Consider the following 20,508-nt stretch of genomic DNA (forward strand, 5'->3'; position numbering starts at 1 on the left):
TATTTTTTTACTGTATTGACACTTGCATTGAAGTTGGAAACACAGTGCTGGGTAAAACTATATCCTAACCCACATCAAGGCAGTGGCACCAAATTGTACTGGTAGGCATATTCTTCACTGTCACATGCTCACAGGGAAAAAATTACCAATCTTATTTAAGAATGTCCTCGATGAAGCAAGTAGAAAATTATTAATTTTATTAAATCTTGTACCTCAAACATGCATCTTCTGGATATCTGAGTGACGAAATGGAACCATGTATAAAGAACTTACGGTTCATATCCAAGTGCGTATCAACGTGCCAGAGGCAAAACCCTTGTGTGCTTTTTTTCAGTTATGAATTGCAATAGCTGCTGTTCTTGTGGAATATCATTTTTATTTGAAAGAATGACTGAGGGACAAAATATGATTATTTGGACTTGGATATTGTCAGACATTTTCTCAAAAATGAACAAATTGAGCCTGTCACTTTAAGCAGAACAACTGACCATATTTGCTGCTGGTGATAAAATTTGACCTTTTAATACAAATTAGAATTTTGGCAACCTTGTATCAGTCACTGTGAGCTCGAGAACTTTCCAATACTAAGACCTTTCCAATGAGATCTGTGGTGATATGAAACAGTGTGAAGTTTTTATATTATGTAATGAAATTTTCAATATTTGGATATCTCTATAACTCATTGAACTGATGTTTTCCAAATGAGTAATGGATGATGTTATAAAATCACGCATAGGTAAAAGAGCCATTCCACGTTCAAGATAGACCAATAAAACTTACTGTGACAGTGTGAAAAGTTTCATATTCTACAATGCAAGTAACTTTAAAAACCTAGCACTTATGAGTGTTGGTTTACTTAAAAAGAATATCAACAATTATTCAGAAAGGGTATTAAAATACTCTACTTTACAAACTACGTATTTCTGTAAGGAAACATTTAAGGAAGAACTATATTCCAGTATTACACAGGTTCTTAGAGATTGTGGAGGAGGAGGGAATACTTCTCAACTGCTTTTATTAGGCAGTCCCGACATGGTTAAAACCAAAAAGAACATTCCAAGAAAAATATCAAGTCCCCGTAAAAATAAAAACGTAGTAATGAAGTTCATTGTTAATACATTGAGAACAGACTTCTATTTAGTAAATGATCCTGGTACAACCTTTCATTTACTTGGAAGAAAATAAAATTGGGTCCTCTCCTCTAAAAACAAAAATAAACAGAAACAAATTCTGGATGTACCTTTAACCTGTAGAGGCCCAGACAAAAAAAGTTTCAAAACAACAAAAATCTTGACATCAGAAGATCTTTCTAACCCAAAAACCTTTCCAAACCCAGAATGTATAAAAGAAATGATAGAAATATTTGACTCAAGTGAAATAAAGACTTTGTAAGATAAAAAAATACAACAAAAGATCAATAGAAAAATAATCGATTTGGGGAAAATATTTGAGACAGACTGTCTTAATGTGTACAGCATACCAGGTTTTACTGATTGACAGACAGAAGCATGGATTAAAATTGTGAAAGGGCATTTCATAGAAGACCAGATTCATAAGGCTCCAAAACATGTGAAAAGGGGCTAACACACAGTAGTTTTCAGGGAAATGCAACTAGAGTAGTAGTGAGATATCTACTCTTGGTGGAAATGTGAATTTGCCTATAACAGAGGGCAAAACCTATTAAGATATAGCCACCATCGAACCGTTGGCATGTCTTTTGAGAATCCACCCTATAGAAATCAAAATTCAAGTGTGTTGGACTCATATATGAGAATGTTTTACAGTGTTATTTGAAGTGGAAAAAGACTGAAAATAAAGTGAATATGCATTAAGGAGAATGGTTGAACAAATTTTGTTTTCTCCTCATTAAGGAATAGTTGGTAGCTATTTAAAAGAATGAAAAAAACTGTAGCAGGTGTTTTTAGAGGGATTTCCATGAGATATCGTTCAGAGAGAAAAACAAGGTGTAGAAAACATGTATTTTTGTGTGTGAAACATTCATAATAAAAAAAATTATATATCGCTAAGGGTATAACAGTTTAAAGAAGAGAATTTACTTAGCTCTCATACAACAGTGCAGGGCATATCAGGAGTGTGCTGCTCTATGATGTCATCAGGGACCCAGGCTGGTGGGGAACCTCTCCATCCTCAGCACACAGCTTCAGTCTCTGCACCTGAGGTCTCGGTTGCTCACCAATGCCTTATCTTTTAAGCGTGATCCTTCAGAAAGAAAGAAGGTGGAGAGAAAGCCACTTCTAAAAAAATACGTCCATCAAAGTTGCCTGCATCATTTCTGTCCCATCATCCCCCTTGACCATACTTACATGTGGGGCAGCCATCTGCCCAGCCCAAGTTTGGTGGTGTTAGTGAGGCCCCAAAGGAAGAAGAGGAAAATAAATGTCTGGGGATCCGCCTAGTCTGTGCCACAAACCCCCATACTGGTGCATGCATTTTGCCCCTTTATAGTTATATATGATTCTGTGAGCATGGCGGAAGTTACGAAAATATACTCCGTTGTTAATGTCCGTATTCCGTACCCCATGCAGGAGTTGATGGAGGAGAGGGAGAGAATCAAATAAAAAAAGGAAAGGAATACCAAGGAGTACAGAGGAGCTAAACAAAATAAACAAAAACTCAGTATGTAATATGATTATCTCTATGTTTCATGTAAATTGTGTTCATGTATGATGTATGAACAAAATTTTAAAAATTAGAAAAAAGAAAATACCAGCATACACTCTGTATGTTTAAATATCACTTCTTCCCTTAATGTGATGAGTTCCGAGGAGATTAAAAAGTACTGTTTAGGAAGATTTCATACATCTCTAAGCCCCAGTGGTAAGATAACAAGAGAAGGAGACACATTGTTATTTGTGCTATGCTTATAAATAAGCACAATGAATAACAATTGGCATTATGCAATATTACAAATGAACATTTTGAGAGTAGGATACACTGGAGATTTTAATCAGGAAGAATCTTAATCACTGACACCATAATTTCCTCTGACTAGTAACTAATAGAATTCTCTAAAAAGATGATTGTAACAATTAGGTATCTGAGTAAGTAGAGTGATGATTATTTTATAAATCACTTCTTCTGTAATTTGCTGTGATGATTGTTGAGATGTAGAAATAAAGTGTGACTAAGCAAACACATCGTTGGGTTGTGTTGCTGATAATACTTTGGAAGTAGAGATGGTTGACTTCGGTCATGCTTTGACCATGCAGTAGAGATGGTTGGCTTCAGTCATGCTTTGACCTTTTATGCCTTACAATATAAGGCACACAAAATATTTCAGTGATATTACAATGGCTACATTTTATGCATCACTTAAAACTTGCCAAGTTGTAGAGTTATTCTTTGCGTTAAAATAAGTCATGCTGTTTTGTACATTTTGTTCCTTTAGACATGGTTGAGGTAGTCGGTCAACATTAAAGCCTTGAAATAACATTAAAGGTTGTTCCTTGGTATTTTAAAGTGTGTAGTGATTCCTATCTAAGTAACCTTAATACATTATTTTCCTTACAAACTCATTAAAGGTTATTATGCTATTTTGTCCTTCTGCTAATTTCAGTTCAAATGTTAAACATAACTTGCATATGGAAAACTAGTAATAGTAAAAAGTAGGATTTTGAATAAGAAACCTGCTTCTCTGTAAGAGGGAATGTTGATTATCTGAGTGAATAGATTGGTAAGTGTTCCTTTAAAAAAACCCTTAATCCAAAATTTGTGAATATTCAGTTGAGTAAAATGACATTGGTAATAGTCCTAAAATCTAATTAGTTACACTGTAAGTAGGATATTTTTAAACCCAAGGAAATACTTTTACATGAAGTAAGTGAGCATTTTCATCAGCTTTATTCATTTGGTAGGAATGTCCAACCTCAGAGCTATTCTTTGAAGGAAATACTTCAGAGAAAATGGGGCACAGTGGATTTTGTAAATAAAATATTTTAAGCTCTTTCTAAGCAGAAATTTCAGAAGTTCTCTTTAAAGAAGCTCGTGGGAAAGCCCACTTCAAAGTGAAGCTGCCCAATTGCAGTGCCTTTGCTTTAGCGGCCGGTTATCCGTAGAATGGCTTGTCACACACTCCCCTTACCCTGTGGGGCTGTCACCATCTCTTGGTGGCTTTTACTTCTTTTTCTAGAAGTAGGTGGTTTAGCCCTGGGGTGGTTCCAGTCATTGTCTGAGTGGACCTTCTGGTCATATTGCCTAGGGACTTGGTCCAGTGAGGTGAGGCTTTCCTCTTCCATTTATCCCAGTGATTCTCACGGTAAAATACTTTTATTGGGGGCAGATGGCCCAGAGGGATACGTCAGCTCCAAACCAAACCTCTCTGGCATTAGAGGCTTGCTATCAAGGTGAGAGCAAGTCTGCAAGGACTTTAAAATGGGACAGGAGAGTGCTCCCTTTTCTTACGCACTGCTTTACGAGGGGCTTCTCTGTTCACACTCCTCGTGGCTCCCTCTGCCTTAGCCCGACACTGAAGATTCTGTCATTGAGGCTCAGTTGTTTCTTTGCCTTTGCCATCCTGGTTCAGTAGGGCTGCACTTCTAGCTGGGCTTTGGCTGTTGTGTCTGTGCAGAGAGCCTGAATGACAGTGGGGCTCGGCTTAGGAGGACGCCAGGATTTACTGCACTGCCCAGTTTCTAATACCGGAGAATGGTTCCTTCACAAATTTTATCCTGTTTGATGGCTATTAATAGTGGGAGGTGAGGTCGGTACTAATTACTCCATTACAGCCTGAAGTAGATCTCCCTTCTTCTTAAGTTTGAAATTGATAGCATATATTCTGAGCTCAATTAAGGAAAACTTAAATGTTGTTTGTAATCGAGTTACTTGGAGGTCAAACAAATTAGAGGTGTTATAGTCAGTCTTTCAATTTCAGTCTTTTGTCTTAAACTAAACTAAGGAAGGCTGTTTAATGTCTTTTCCATACACCTGTGGGTATGTGTATAAAGATGTACACATATGTATAGCTATCTACATTTATAGTTATATCTATATCCTGTATCCTGTATTGCCTTTATATACTGTACTAGTTAGATTGTTTCCATGTTGTAATCCTGATGATTTATCATGAATCATGCCGTAGAGTATAGGGCAGAAAGATAGAGCTATTCTGTGGTGTCGAGGTCAAGGGAAGAGATACCCCTTTTTTTTTTTTTTTTAAAGACACCAATTGTACTTGAACATTTGTTATTATTATTATTATTATTTTAACTTATTTATTTTTGGCTGTGTTGGGTCTTCATTTCTGTGCGAGGGCTTTCTCTAGTTGCAGCGAGCAGAGGCCACTCTTCATCGCGGTGCGCGGGCCTCTCACTATCGCAGCCTCTCTCGTTGCGGAGCACAGGCTCCAGACGCACAGGCTCAGTAGTTGTGGCTTACGGGCCTAGTTGCTCCGCGGCATGTGGGATCCTCCCAGACCAGGGCTCGAACCCGTGTCCCCTGCATTAGCAGACAGATTCTCAACCACTGCGCCACCAGGGAAGCCCGAGATAACTCTTTTTAAGTTAAAAAAAAAATTTTTTTTAAGGATGTCAGTAGAGAAACTTTCTCTGTTATACCACCTTGTGATAACTTGATGTTCACTATCTTAACCAAGTTATTAAACCTTACATTGGCAATATTGGGACAAACCGACCTCCTAATAAGATGGAATGAAAAAGGACGCAGCATCACGTGTCATTCTTGCCAAAATCTGGTAAGTCTAATCATGAGGGAACATCAGACAAATCCAAACTGAGGGACACTCAGTAACTGGCTGTACTCTCCAGAAACGTCAAGGTCAAGAAATACAAAGAAAGGCTTTTCCCAGTTAATGGAGATACGTTGATATGACAACTAGTGACAATGTGTCATCCTGGATTGGATCCTGGATTGTGAAGAAAATAGATATAAATGACATTATTGTGATAACTGATAAACCTCGACTATAGACTGTACATCAGATGATATTATTGTGTTAATGTTACATTTCCTGATTTTGATGACTGCTGTGGTTATAAAAGACAGTCTTTGTTTTAAGGAAACATACACTGAAGTCTTTAGGGATGATGTCTCTGGCTTCCTCACAAATGGTTCAGAAAATAATTTGTATTATATATATGTTGATATACGTATAAAATAATAAAGCACATGAAGCAAAATGTAAACAGTTGGTGAATCTGGCTAAAGAGTATACGGGAGCTCCTTGTGCTCTTATTGCAACTTTTATTTAAGTTTAGTATTATACCAAAGTAAAAAGTTAAACCAGAAAAATAGAATTTAGATAGATCTCTTTGGTTACAAGAACAGAGATTCATGAAGCTACCTAAAGTAAACAGGAATACAGAAATTCTTTTGAATTCAAGTAAGGCTCGTCTCATGGAGACCATTGAAGCTGCTTCCTTCCTATTTCAGATGCTGTGTGGCTTCTAGTCTGTGCTGTTTTGTGTATTTGCTTTGCTTCTGTTTCCTGGATTCATCCGCTTTCTCTTGGTTGCTGCCCCTCGAGAACTGGGGTTTGTTCCCCAACGTAGCTGACTGGCTGAGAGCGAGAATCTGAACGCTTCTTCTCTAGCTTGTGGATTCCTGAGGCAGGCGCCAGGCGTCTGTTCCTAACCGGGTCAACCAAGCTTGAGGCAGAGCGGGTGGAGGCGGTGGTGTCGGCTGTGGCCGCACGGTCACGTGGTGTTCAGGGCTGGACCTCGGAAGCTGAGGCCTGACACGTTCTCTTGGAGGTGCTGTGGAAAGCTGCAGCAATGAATTGTGTCTCCGGCATCTGCCCAGCTTTGTCATGTTGCTTTTTGAGTTAGATTCCTCTACGGTAGACCCCCAGTGCTTCTGTTGAGGATCTTCAGGTGGACGTCGATCACCCAGCCCCCTTTTTGCTAAAATGAGGAAGGATTATTGCGTGACTTAGAAGCCAGAGGATGGAAACGTTCAGAATTTCATCCTTTTGCGTAGTAACTGGACAACTCCCTCCCTGACTGCCACTCATAACGTTTATTATTTTTTCTTTTAGTTTTATTGAGATATAATTGGCACACAGCACTGTATGAGTGTAAGGCACACAGCATAATGATTCGCCTTACACACATCATGAAACAACGACCACAGTAAGCGTAGTGAGCATCTGTCATCTCACAGAGACACGTTAAAGAAACAGAAACATTTGTTTTCCTCCTGTGGGAATGCTCAGGGTTCAGTCTGCCAACAACCTGCATTTGTAGCGCACAGCAGTGTCCGTTCTCTTTGTCGTGCTGCTCACTACATCCCTGACAGCTGTCTGTCTTGTAACTGGGGGTTTGTACCTTTGGACCACCTTCCTCCAGTCCTCCTTCCCCCCACCCCCACCTCTGGTCACCACAAATCTGATCTCTTTTTCTATGAGTTTGTTTGTTTTTGAGGTATAATTGACCCACAACACTATGTGGGTTCCTGGTACACAGCATAGCGATTTGATACTTACATACATTTCAAAGTCATCACCATGATAAGTCTAGTTACCATCTGTCAGCATACAAGAATATTACATAACTATTGGTTATATTCCCCACATCATACCTTTCATACCCTTTAGTCACTTATTTGTAACTGAGAGTTTGTACCTCTTAATCTCCTGCACCTATTTCTCTCCTCCCCAGACCCCCTCCCCTCTGGCAGCTGCCTGTTTGTTCTCTGTATATATGACTCTGTTTTGTCATGTTTGTTCATTTGTTTTGATTTTTAGATTCCACATATAAGTGAGATCATAGGGTATTTGTCTTTCTCTGTCTGACTTATTTCACTTAGCATAATACCCTCTAGGTCCATCCATGTTGTCGCAAATGCCATGAATTTATGTTATGTTAGCTTTTGTTTGTAAAATTTCATTTTGATATATTTATTTGATTATGCACATTTATCATTAGTTCAGATTCATTATTTATTTAAAACAGTAATTGAAAAATATGAAATATATTTCAAAAATTTTCAAGAAAATGTTTTTACAGTACGTTTCTAATATTTTAAAAGCAAAATTTCCTGAAGGTTGTAGACTGATTTTTTTTGCATACCTACTTTGTACCAATCATTGTACTGACTATGGTTACTTAAATGATGTCATTGAATATAATTTTCACAACTCACTGAAGTAAGATAATTATCCTTAACTATTAGAAGAAGAAACAGAATCTCAGAATGGTGACTTGCCCAAAGTCACCACAGTTAATGTCTAGTGGGATTAGAATTAGAGTTAAAAATGAGGCCTGTCAGACTCCAATGTACACACTCTTTTAAATAGTAAGGAATCAGGTCAAATACTTTCACATTTAAGATAAATTTTCTGTTCTTCTTAAAACCTGTCACTATTATTCTTTTAATCCTAAGATGCACTCATTATTATTAACAAGTGTTGGTTACATTTTTGCTGGCTTTGCTCAGAACACTGGTGGGTTAGGTGTCAGTCTGAGGAGGCTAGGAGTTGTTGATGGATGCTGGTAGGAGATAAAGTCACTGCCCTGAGGTAGTGGGAGTCTGTAATTCCAGGAGAGAGAAGTGGGAAAATCTGTGCATTATCAGTGATATGCCTATATGGACCTTCATTCACAAATTGTTATATTTAAGTATATAGGTAAATAAGAGCATTTAGAAATGAGTACGTAGATAAGAGAAAAGAAAAAAGTAAAAAGTTGAATAGAGACTTACTCAATTGAAAAATAATAAACAAAGGCTAAAATACCAAGTGGATTTAGCAAAATATCACTTTAAAATGACTGCTTTTTGGCGGTGGAGTGGACTGGGGATCACTGATGAATCTGAGTTCGGTATTTTCACTTTTGCCTGTCAAGTGAGATTTATTCAAAAGACTTTTAATTAGCTTGGAAGTAATCAAAGAATGTAACCAACATATTGGTATATGTAGTATGATTGCTGGACTAGTGGCTATAAGGTAAAGGTGGAAAATGTTACTCTCTTTCATATAGGTAGTTATTTTAATTTGTGTATTTTTGCCAAAGGGAAAAGTAAATTAATCACACCTTTGAAATATTTTCCTTGAAGTTGGACATGAAAACAAAAATGATGGAAGCTAAGTATCATGAAGAGAAACTTAAACTGCAACAGAAACATGATGCTGATGTTCAGAAGGTAGGGTATATACAATTTATTATTTTATTGATATTGAATATTTGAAATATTCTAGGTCTTGTGACCATCCATCCATCCATCCACTTATTTATGTACTTATGGGAGTCTATCTTATAAATGGGATTTGCTAAATTAATATCCTAGCAAAAGTTGATCTTTAAACTTCACTTGCTAAACAGATGTATTTATGTAAATCCTTATAGTTTACATGACCTTTTAGTTCTTCTTCATCTATTGTTGGAAGGCTGGTCTTCTTATAGTCCTTTACATTCTATCATTACCTTTCATAAAGGCCGAAATAAGACATCAACTGTAAATACTAGAGTTTGTTTTGGTCTAAGATTCTTTCAGTTTTCTGGCAATTAAAAATTCCTTTCTTTTTATTTATTTATTTATGGCCGCACCTCGCGGCATGTGGGATCTTAGTTCCCCGACCGGGGGTCGAACCCACGCCCCCTGCATTGGAAGTGCGGAGTCTTAACCACTGGACCACCAGAGAAGTCCCTAAAATTTCCCCTTTAATTTAAAAAGAAACCCTTGCATTTAGTTCTCTTTGGTATAGACTGCGTGCATTGTAATGCTAGCACTGCCAATGTAGGCTTTTTTTTTTTCAGTAGCTCGTTGGGATTTATGCCTTACAATATTTCAATTTGTACTTTGAAGTATAATTTTTCTTCTTAATGAGCACAGCAAAAGTCATCAATTTATAATTATTGTACATTGAATTTGAATTTATAACTATAGTTTAGTATTGATTTTAAAAATGTAATGGTATATAATATATAATTTTAATATATGATGTATGAATTTGTAACTCATGAAAATTGATCCAGATGGAAACCTGGTGTTGTCTGTTTTGGAACTAAGCCTGTGACCCTGCTTCACAGAGTTAAGTGACAAAGGTGGAGACAGGGAGCTGAGGCCACAGCATCACGTGCCCATGCTTCCGTAGAGCTGAGAGCATGCTAGTATTTAGTCAGGTGCGTGTCTGGCTCACCTTCTTTCAGAGCAACAAGACAGAAACCACTGGCTGAAAATTAGAAAGAGAAAAAATATTGAATCCTTTTCCTTCTCCTTTCCTCTTTTCCATTCAAATTTTAAAGGCAAATATTACTTTCTGCTCTTACTAGTATTTTACTTTACTTTAAATGGTTCAAGAAAAACTGTTCTCTTTCATGGATATGTTAGAGATTCAGTAATATAATTTCAATATAGCATATGTATATGTCCAAATGAAATAGAACCTATTGATGTATAAGATAAATAAATATAGAAATATATTTGGGAAAATCATGGTAATAGAATTTGAAATAGGCTTCTTGGTATGTCTGTTACAAAGCTCTATTCTAAGAAAAACATTTAATAATAGAATCCTTTCCAGGAATTTCTCTTTTAAAATAAATTCTGCATGAAAAAAGAAAGCAATGCAACTAGTTTGAAATGCCAGGTAAAATATAAATAAAATCCTTGACCTCATGCTAGATTTGTAAAGTATATTCATCAGTTTGTTGCATGTATGCCATTTTCTAAGTGTTAGGAATTGGGAAGGAATAAAATTGAGAGTGTTTTATCTATTTGCATACATTCTTTTCCTTTTTTGCTTCTTTATGGACATTGGGCTCAAACTATCTCCTTTTCTTATTTACCAATCATTCTTAGAGGTGGGACTAAAACAATGAAAGGTAAAGTAAAATGCTGGCAATTAAGAAAAAGTTGGTTAGACATTGATGAATAACCTTTTTTAAAAAACTGAATTTGGGTATATAGGAAATACACGTCAACCACAAGAAACGTGGATATTCATACTTCTGCCTCAATTTGGTTTTCTTTTTTCCCTTTGGTTAGCACATTTTTTTTTCTGCTTGCAAACTTTCTTACTCTTTGGTTATTCTCTAGTTTTTTTTTTTTTTTGCGTGTAGATGTACTTAGAAGCATATAATCATAATTAAGTTTATTAAATGATTCATTTAAAAACTTCTGACACAATATAAATTAAGGATGTAAAATATCCATGCAATTTTTGACATATTTTGAGCTGACTTTTTTGATTCCCAGTAGCAGAACTAAATATAAAAGAAGCCTATTGCATTGCATGTTCCCATGTGTCTGGGAATTCTTGTTATTGTGCATGAAAGTGATAGAAGAACACTAGTGGGAGGGTTCAGGGATGTGCGTGTCTGCAGATGTTCTATCCCAGTGTGGTGGGGAGGTGAGTTGTACTGTATCAACATACCAAGTTTCTGATGGCTTCTCTCTGCTAGTTTGTGACGGCTTAATCTCTGAAGTATATTTTAGAGGATCACCTAATTTATCATTTACAGTCTCCTTAAGAATTGGTACATGAAAATTCAAAGCAGATAACATTTCTTTTGGTAATCAGTTATTCTAGTGTAGTTAATATTTTGTCAATGCATTAACGTATAATTTTTTCATCTTTTTTTGGGAAGCCATTTATGGGATTAGCTGAGATAGACTTGCAAAAATATTGTGCTATTTTTAAAAAAAAAATGTGTTGCATACATAAAACAATATCGTATACTAAAATATTTTAAATTCGTTTGCAGATTTTAGAAAGAAAGAATAATGAAATAGAAGAAATGAAAACTTTATACAAAAAGAAACAAAATGAAATGGAGGAAACTATTAGAAAACTTGAAAAGAAAGGTGATGTTGTATTGTTACATAAACCTTTTAATAACACTTCCATTTTATTTTAGTGCTTGTATAAAGTAAAATTTTATTTCTGACCTTTTGTAGTATGAGAAGGGAATGTTTATGTGGGTTTCCATCAGTTGATCTGTTGATGTGAGCTTCTATAGGACTTAAGAAAAACTGTGTGTGTGTGTGTGTGTGTGTGTGTATGGTAGCAATGGTGATTGGTTTGGTTACAGATTTGGAAGAGTCTGTAACTGTCACTCCTTCTTAATTCTCTCCCTCTTCCCTGGGCTGGAGCTGCCATAGGTCAGTCATAGAATTAGAACTTACTGGCTTTCACAAGGAAGTCTAGAGAAATTACTCCTTTTGGTCTAATAAAATTCATTCCATTAAGTATCTACTTTATGCCTTATAGTATATACTAGTATTATGATCGACAGAGCAAACATTTAAAAAGTATTCCCCATTTACACTTTCATTATGAAGGAAAAGAAAGCATGTAATCAAGTGTTAAATTGACTATGACTATAGGTTGAAACATTGAAATGCAACAGACAGTCGTTAGGGAGAATGCTGAAAATATTTTGTAAGATTGGATTAGTTGAGAGAAGCGTTCCAGGGACTGGAGTAGGAATGTGATATTGGTAAGTTGTGGAAGGGGTGCTGCAAAACCATGTATCTAGAGTGGGGATCCTATACATTAAGAGACAGACTGAAAAAGATTAAGATAGGTGACTTGGCGTGACCTAAGCATGACCTTGAATTTCAGATTTAGAAGTTTCAGGTTTATCCCATAGATGCTGGGGAGTCAGAGAAGATTTTTGAGAGGTGAGGTTTAGGACCTCATATTTTGGGTGGAGTAGTCTGGTAACAGTGGGCGTGTGAAAAACATGGTGAGGCCAATTCCCAGTCTGTTCTAATAATCAGAGGCAGAATGGAGTGAGAGAGAGAGAGAGAGAGACAGAGAGAGAGAGGGGGAGCGAGAGAGGGAGAGAGAGGCGAGCACCCCACTTATTAGGAAGCTTGGTCTCTGATCCCAGACCTGCTCTTCAGCGTCTGCTGTGTCACATCAGCACGTCTCTGCGCCTCGGCTTACTTGTTATGAAGTGGCACCATTAGATAAGTAATATATATGAAGTCCCTTCAACTCAAGGATGTTATGCTTCCATGCTTCTGGAATTTTGTGTGTAAGGTGATGAGGACCCAGAATATCTGAACGATGGCAGTTGGAGTAGTGAGAATGGGATGGAAGAAGAAAATTTGAAGGGTCTGGTGAATGATAAGAGGTAGGTGATGAGTAAGAGGAAAGTGGAGAGGTTTTCCTTGAGCCGCTCCAAATTCCAGTGGCTATAGAGATATTTAAAATTTATTTCTAGGTTTTCATTTTTCACCCTGATTCAAACCAGGCAGTTTAAACATGCCTAAGGTTTAAAAATATTATTTCCTAAGGCTTTTTGACTTGCAAACAGGTCTTAGTTTTAATTTTGGAATTGTGAAGCAAAATGTTGTAGATGCTAGACTAATATTAGGTTAACTTGGATTCTTCTTCTTCTCACCTTATTTGTTGCACAGTTGAGATATAAGAGTGAAAGAAATTTCTATGTAAATGTTTATGAAAATTTTGCTATCTTGAAGTAAGTGAATAAAAATATATTCAGTAAGCTAAGAAAATATTGCATTCAAGCAAATACACAGCTGAATTTATTTTGCCATCCAGATGACATGAATATATTAAACACATTTTCACTTGAATCAATGACAGTTGAAAGCATTTTTAAAAAGAGGATAGAAATTTAAATGATTTATAAGGGAAATCTTTTATATAATTTAAAGCGTATTTTGTTTTAGTCACACAAACTTTGGCAGCGATTTTAGTGTGTCCAGCAGCAGCATGTTGTAATGACGGCCCTTCATCTATGCACTCAGTACACATAGTTGGGAGTACTTGCCTCTGCACCACTCTTTTGCTCTGTAGATAAAAAGTTGAAATATCTTTCTCCTCAGGAAATAAGCAAGTAAACCACTATAACACATAATGTAATAAGTGACTTAGAGGAGAAATCTATGAGGTTCACTGGGAATAAAGAGGAGCTTCTCTCTGCCCCTGCAAGAGGAGGAGCCTGGTTGGTGAACGGTCCATAAAGAGGCGCGACTTGGGCTGAGACTAGAGATGCGCAGTGTTGCAGCAGGGAAGGCTGGGGCATGCCAGGTAGATCAGTGATCACATTTGGGCCGTGATGCAGGAGCGGACATGGCCTCAGGGATCTGCAGATAGGCCGGTACGTTCATGAGTTTAAACATATGGAAGTGGCAAAAGATGTGGCCAGAAAGCAGCCAGATCACGAGGAGCTGATCTCCACGTCAGAGGCTTTTGGCCGTCGTCTTGTGGGGGGGGGGAGCTGCGGGGTGATTTTGAGTCTGGGGGTGGCGTTACGGGCTCTGCACTGTAGAAGGACCTCTTCACAGCAGTGGAGGATCCACTGGAGGGGAATGATGCCGAGGCCAGCACACTGTTCACATTGTCGGGGGAGTGAGTAACGGGGGATTCAGCCAAGGCTGTGGTGGTGGAAGTGGAGAAGAAGAGAAGAAAGAGTACGAGAGAGTTTAGGGCAGAGAACGGATAAGACTTGGAGGGAAACGGAATGATCTTTTAACTGGTGCGCTATGTTTTTATTATCATCAGACTCTTAACGTGGTAGCTAGAATTGGTTTAACTATGTTTTCATCCTTTTTGACAGTTCAGACCCTCATACGTGAATGTCAAGTTATCAGAGAGACCAAAGATAACCAGATTGCAGAGTTAAAAAAGATATGTGAACAAAGTACAGAATCTCTGAATAATGATTGGGAAAAAAAGGTAAGCTACATAAAATAAAATAGTTTTGGAAAAATATAAAGGGTTATACTTTAACGGAACAAATTTAATTATAAAAATAATGGGTGTTCACAAAATATACAGAAATGTTTGAAAAAATAAAAATAACTTAATATTCTAGACTAACTAGAAATAGCTGTTCGTGTTTTGGTATATTTTTTCTGGAAGTTTAATGGTTTATAAACTAGTTTTCATTTAGAAAGGTTACTTTTAAGAATTCTTGAATTTAATTAAGGTTCTGAATTTTTTGTCAGAGCCAGTAGATTTTAAGCAAAATTAGCAGGGATGTAACAGCAGGTAGTTTTTGGAAGTTAAACTGTTTAAACTTTGGATGTAGGCCCTGGATCATTTCTTTTCTGGAATCTCAGGTAACACAATATTTGTAGCATAAATTTGTTTTTGATGTAAACAAAAATCAGTAGTGGATGGCTTATTCTTGGAGGAGCATTTAATTCCGAAAAATATTTTCATAAAATTCAGCAGCGCCAAGAGTAATGTAAAAAATGCTCATGATGAACGAGTCTTACATAGTCATGTGTAGGACTTTCATTAGGAGCCCTTAGCCATCAGTCGACATCACAGTATGTATGTAAGAGGAAAGAAGTATGTTACTTCTTTTGAGGAGCTCTGTGATAAAGATCTGCAGTTAACTCCTCCTCCGGATAGTCCCCGATTAATCTGGGTTCAGTCTGTTTTCCTGAGAGCTCTGATGCCTCCCCAGGCAGACACAGGTCTGATCTGTCCTGGCTGTGGCAGCTTCAGTGCCAGCCTGGGAAGGGCCTGTGTTCAGAGGGGCAGGCTTAGCTCTTTTCTAGTTGCATTTTCATTTGAGTGGTTTTATCTTTTCTATGAATTTGGCATATTTTTCTGCTTGCATCAGGTCCATTGTGTTCATAGTAGCCCCTGACTCCCTTTCCCCTAGTTCCTTCTTCCCCAGTTTAAGTTGTCTGGTGTTTGCAGAGAAGAGTCTCTGTCTCCTGCCGTGCGCAAGGGTACATTTTATGGTTTCAGCTGGACCAGCAGCTCTTTCTGAAAGTTACACGGTGATTAGTGGATGTGAAACACCGCGAATGTGGTAAAAGGTCTTTTTTGTGAAGTACAGTTGCATGTAAATCTGGGCAGAGATGAATGCCTGGTGCAAGCAGGGTAGGTGCCAAAAATGAATAAGCAGAGGATAGATGAACATTGTGATTTATGTGGTCATCCATTCAGAAAATGTGAAGTATCTGTACCGCCGAGGTGAGGTGAGGTGTGTATGTGTGTGTGTGTATGTATGTGTGTGTGTACTCCCTCGCAGAAATCTCCATCCTACATTTCTCACTTTAAGGCTCAGGTATCCAACTACCTAGTTAAGATCTCTCCTTTTTAGCTTTTTTAGAGTTATCCTATGATTGACGCAGCAATGCCTTTCCTACCTACATACCCAAGAGAAATGAAAACACGTGTCTGCACAAAAAGTTATACATGAATGTTCATAGCAGTATTATTCATATGAAAACCAAAAAGTAGAAATCAGCTGCTGAGTGGATACGTAAAATGTAGTATATTAATACAATGGAATATTGCTGGGCAGGGGACAGGTATGAAGGACTGGTACACGCTACACCATGGGTGAGCCTTGAAAACATCATGCTAAGTGAAAAAAGCCAGTTATAAAAGACCAATTCTATGACTCAGTTTGTATTAAATGTCCAGAATAGGCAAATCTATGGAGACGGAGAGACGAAGGCCATGATAGCTAAAGAGCACATGTGTTCTTTTGGGGTGATAAAATTGATTTTGGTGATGGTTGCGTAAGTCTGTGAACATACAAAAAACCCTTGAACTGTCTGATTTAAGTTGGTGCTCTGTATGGTATGTGAATAAAGCTGCTAATGTTAATAAAGCTGTTGAAAAAAGATGGGTCTCTCCTTGACCTAAATTCCATCATTCTCCCCAGACTCCATCTTCTTCCTCTGTCGCCGAAGCAGCCCCCTCCTAAGGCTCCCCTTCTCCCTGTTCCCGGGGGGTGGTGGCGTCTGCTCGGCTGCTGCACACTCTCCTTTTGCCTCACCTCTCACGCCTGGTCACTCGTGCTTCTGTTCTGTTTGTTGTGATTTCTTCGCATTGTCCCTCCCCTAGGTCTGGAGACCGTGTCTCTGGCCTCCGTCGCTGTAACTGGACCCTCGGCACCTCCTCAGTCTGTGCCCCATGACACAGCCACGTTGACGGTCTTTCTGCAACACAGATCTGGTGTTCCTCGTCACCGTGAATCACCCCAGGGGTTCGCAGCGGCCCTTAGGTTTCGAGGCTCTTCGTGACTGAGACGCTGGCCACCGTTGAAGCCTCCTCCTTTGTCGCAGCCCTGCTCCCCTCCTTACACTTTGCTACTAGCTGCACAAAGCTTTGCCAGTTACCCGGCTCTACCATGCTGTTTCTAATCTATGGGCCTTTTTAAAAATTGAGTTACGACTCATATGCCATAAAATCTTCCCTCTTAGAGTGTACAGTTGAGTGGTTTTCAGTCTGTTCATGAGGTCCTGCCACCTTCACCGCTGTATGGTTTCCAGAGCATTCCTGTCAGCCCAGAAGGTACCTGGTACCCGCTGTCGCTCTCTTCCCACGCCCCCTTCCTCTACCCTCTGCAACCACTCATCCACTTTCTGTCTCCACACTTTGGCCTATAAAATCATGCAATACATGGCATTTTGTTACTGGCTTCTTTCACTTATCATAATGTTTTTAAGTTTCCTCCATGTTTTAGCATGAATCAGTAGTTCAATCCGTATTATGGTCAAATAATATTCCATTGTGTTGATGTACCACGTGTCACCAGTTGGTGGACATTTGATTCCACTTTCTGGATAATAATGCTTTTATGAAAATTTGTGTACAAGTTTTTGTGTGGACCTGTGTTTTCATTTGTCTTGGCTATTGAAGAGGGAGAAGCACGGCCTGCATTTTCCTTTCCTCACCCCTCATAGCACTTCTGGTGCCAAATGTGTGGGCTTTGCACACATCAAGCAATTCCCTTTGACGCCAGTTGGATGTCCTATAATTCAATTAAATTTGACACTATTTACCTAGAATCAGTATCACATCCCACAAGTTAAGGTCTCAGTCCCACAAGAGTGCGCCCACTTCAACGTCAATCGAAAGTCCCAGGTTGTTGCCTGTACGTCTGACCAAGCGGCTGTAAGTAGGAGTTCTCACCACTTCCTCCCTGGATTCCATGATTTGCTGGAATGGCTCACAGAACGTAGGGAAGCGCTCACTGACATTCTACCATTTAACCATTTTATTGTAAGGGATATAAGAGATGCAGGTGAGCAGCCAGGTGAAGAGATGCACAGGGCCAGGTATGTGGGAAGGAGCGCAGAGCTTCCCTGCCCCCTCCTGGCACACTGCTCTCCCGGCACCAGCTGTTCACCCACCTGGAGGCTCTCCAAACACTGTACTTTTGGGATTTTTATGGAGGCTTTATTATATGGGGATGATTGATCATATATGTAATCTTCAGCCCCTCTCCCCTTCCTGGAGGATGGGGGCGCACTGAAAGTTCCTGGGTTCTGATCATGGATGGCTTGGTCTTTCGGGTGACCAGCCCCCATCCTGGAGCTGCCCAGTAGCCCACCCAGTCACCCAGGAAATCCCAAGGGATATAGGACCTCAGACCCAGGAATTGGGGGCAGAGACATATATATATATATATATATATATATATATATATATATATATATATATATATATATTTCTGTTATATCACAGGTATATAATTAAGAGTGGAATTTCTGGGTTATGTGCTAATTCTGTGTTTAACATTTCAAGGAATTCCCATACTGTTTTCCAAAGTGGCTACACCATTAACCTGTTGGCTTTTACGATACCTTTTCTTCTATTTGGACAGATTCCTGGTTCCTCTGGGCCTCCTCTGGAGTGAGGCAAGTACGTGGTCAAATGTCCAGGTTATAGACCAATCTGTAGGATACTGAGAGGGCCTTTGCACCCCCTGAACCCGTTGCCAAACCCTGGCTAAAATATCTCCTTGTGGGTTTATAGATCCCCTTATTGTCAGGGCCACGATGGCATCCTATGGCTTAGCAAGGTTTGTACTTTAGAACATGCCTAATAATATTTGCTGCTTAAGCAGTTTATGCCTCAGGGGAATGTTTGCCCTCTAAAGGCTCCTGGGCTGAGTGACCTGGACTCCAGTTCATTGCTAGGCTTGGGGAAGCTCTCGGTGACGCATTTGCTTGATATATGGTAGATGCTAATAAAACGTGTTGGATGGATGCAGTCAAAATTCGCTCTGCATTTAGTTGGTTAAGTCCATGATGTGAGACCTGCGGGTGCGGAGGGCCGACCGTATTCTTTGGATGACACCATTTATGTTGGGGCCTGAGCACCGTGGATGGTCCGGAGCAGACACCCGGTGGCTGCCCAGGGCCGACGGAGCGCGTGATTAGTCCCCAGTCAGACCGCTAGGCCAAGTGCGCCTGTCCCCTCCTCAAAAGGCTAAGCAAGTTCTAGCACACTTGTGCTCTGGCTGCGCTCACCCTGTGGGTTCCGCTCTAAACTCCTGGGTGAGCTTTAAAGGGCTCAGGCTGGCTGCAGACACGCCCCAGGGGCAGCAGGCACCGGCTTGAGAAAGCGACGGCAGTGCCCCCGAGAAGGCGCCGCACTCATGGGCCCCTGTGTACCGCAGGGGTTTGACGTTCAGGCGGCGTGTGGCGTGGGACGTTTGGGGGACCACACACGTGAAGAAACCACCGCGACCTTCCAAGTGACTCCTTTACACCCTTTACCAGTGTTGCTGTGCACGTCAGTCAGCAGCTGCGAAGCAGCTCTGAGGTGCAGGCGCTGTGGGCTTGGCTGCAGTCCCGTGCCAGACAAGTGACTGACTTCTGAAGACCAGACATGACACCGGTTTAAAACGTATACCTTGGCAAAGAAATATACCATAACAGTGATTTGGGAGACCACTCACAAATAGTCAAAATTGCATTTGTTAAATTTGTGAAACCCCAGGATCTTCTGTACGGCTGTTACGGAGCCATCCTTGCTCTTCCCGTTCAGCCAGAAACTAGAAGGAAAGCTCCTGGGACCCTTCCCACTAACAGGTGGCGTTATGGCCGGTCTTCTCCTCTCGTTTCCACCACCTCTCAGGGGTTTCCCTGTCCCTCCAGTACCTTCCTAGTCAAATAAGGTCTCTGTGCATGTGTCATACCCTTGTCTGTCTCGCCTACTCATGAATGGGAAGTAAAGGGTATCTTTTAGACTATTTTGGGCTCCTGCCCCCCACCCAACCTTGAATGAGTCTGGGATTGGATGCAGAGGAGAGGAATTAGATTCTGAATTCCCCTCCCGTGAAAAATAAATGAACAAACGCCCACAAGTCTGGGAGCACAGGTGTTCAACTCCCTTTGGAACCTGTCCTTTGAACTTTGGTTTCCTTACCTCAGTTACATCGGTATTTTAGAGTTTCATCCGTTTAAACATGTATACATAATCTTCATAAAAAAAGATCAGTATGCATGAGGACATAGAGTTCTCCCTAGAGAACTCTCTTTGATTTATAAATACCATCTTTGTGTCCACTTTTGTATAGGTTATGGGATGGATAAAAATAGTTTCTCATTGGGGGTTAGGGTGAAGGATAAAGCTTTTTTTTTTTTTTTTTGTCAAATGAATATGCACATAAACATAAGTATTCTGGTAAGTGAAAAAAAAAAGGATAAAGCATTTTTAACATTACTCTTGTGCAAAATTTCATGCAAATAAGATGAAAATACAGACAGTGAGATAATATTCCTAAACAATAACAGTATTATAAATATTTCTGTTTTCTGATTTCAGGCTAATACTAGTGTTGTTTAGCTGAT

At 39.4% G+C, this 20,508-nt stretch overlaps 1 protein-coding gene across 21 annotated transcripts in view; it reads left to right on the plus strand.

Moving 5' to 3' along the window:
- Positions 1 to 20,508, plus strand: part of CEP112 (centrosomal protein 112) — a 413,727-nt gene that overhangs the window by 61,098 nt on the left and 332,121 nt on the right. For 18 of the 21 annotated variants that reach the window (XM_082370414.1, XM_082370412.1, XM_082370410.1 and 15 more), the window contains 3 exons: positions 9,031 to 9,117; positions 11,682 to 11,781; positions 14,511 to 14,629. In XM_082370414.1, coding sequence (XP_082226540.1) covers positions 9,031 to 9,117; positions 11,682 to 11,781; positions 14,511 to 14,629 — 306 coding nt within the window. Of the gene's footprint in view, positions 1 to 8,987; positions 9,118 to 11,681; positions 11,782 to 14,510; positions 14,630 to 20,508 lie in introns of those variants that run through there. The other 3 variants (XM_082370419.1, XM_082370421.1, XM_082370422.1) reach the window with 3 other exon arrangements.

Source organism: Balaenoptera borealis (genome assembly GCF_965194805.1).
Source record: "Balaenoptera borealis genome assembly, chromosome: 20".
Lineage (NCBI taxonomy): Eukaryota > Metazoa > Chordata > Mammalia > Artiodactyla > Balaenopteridae > Balaenoptera > Balaenoptera borealis.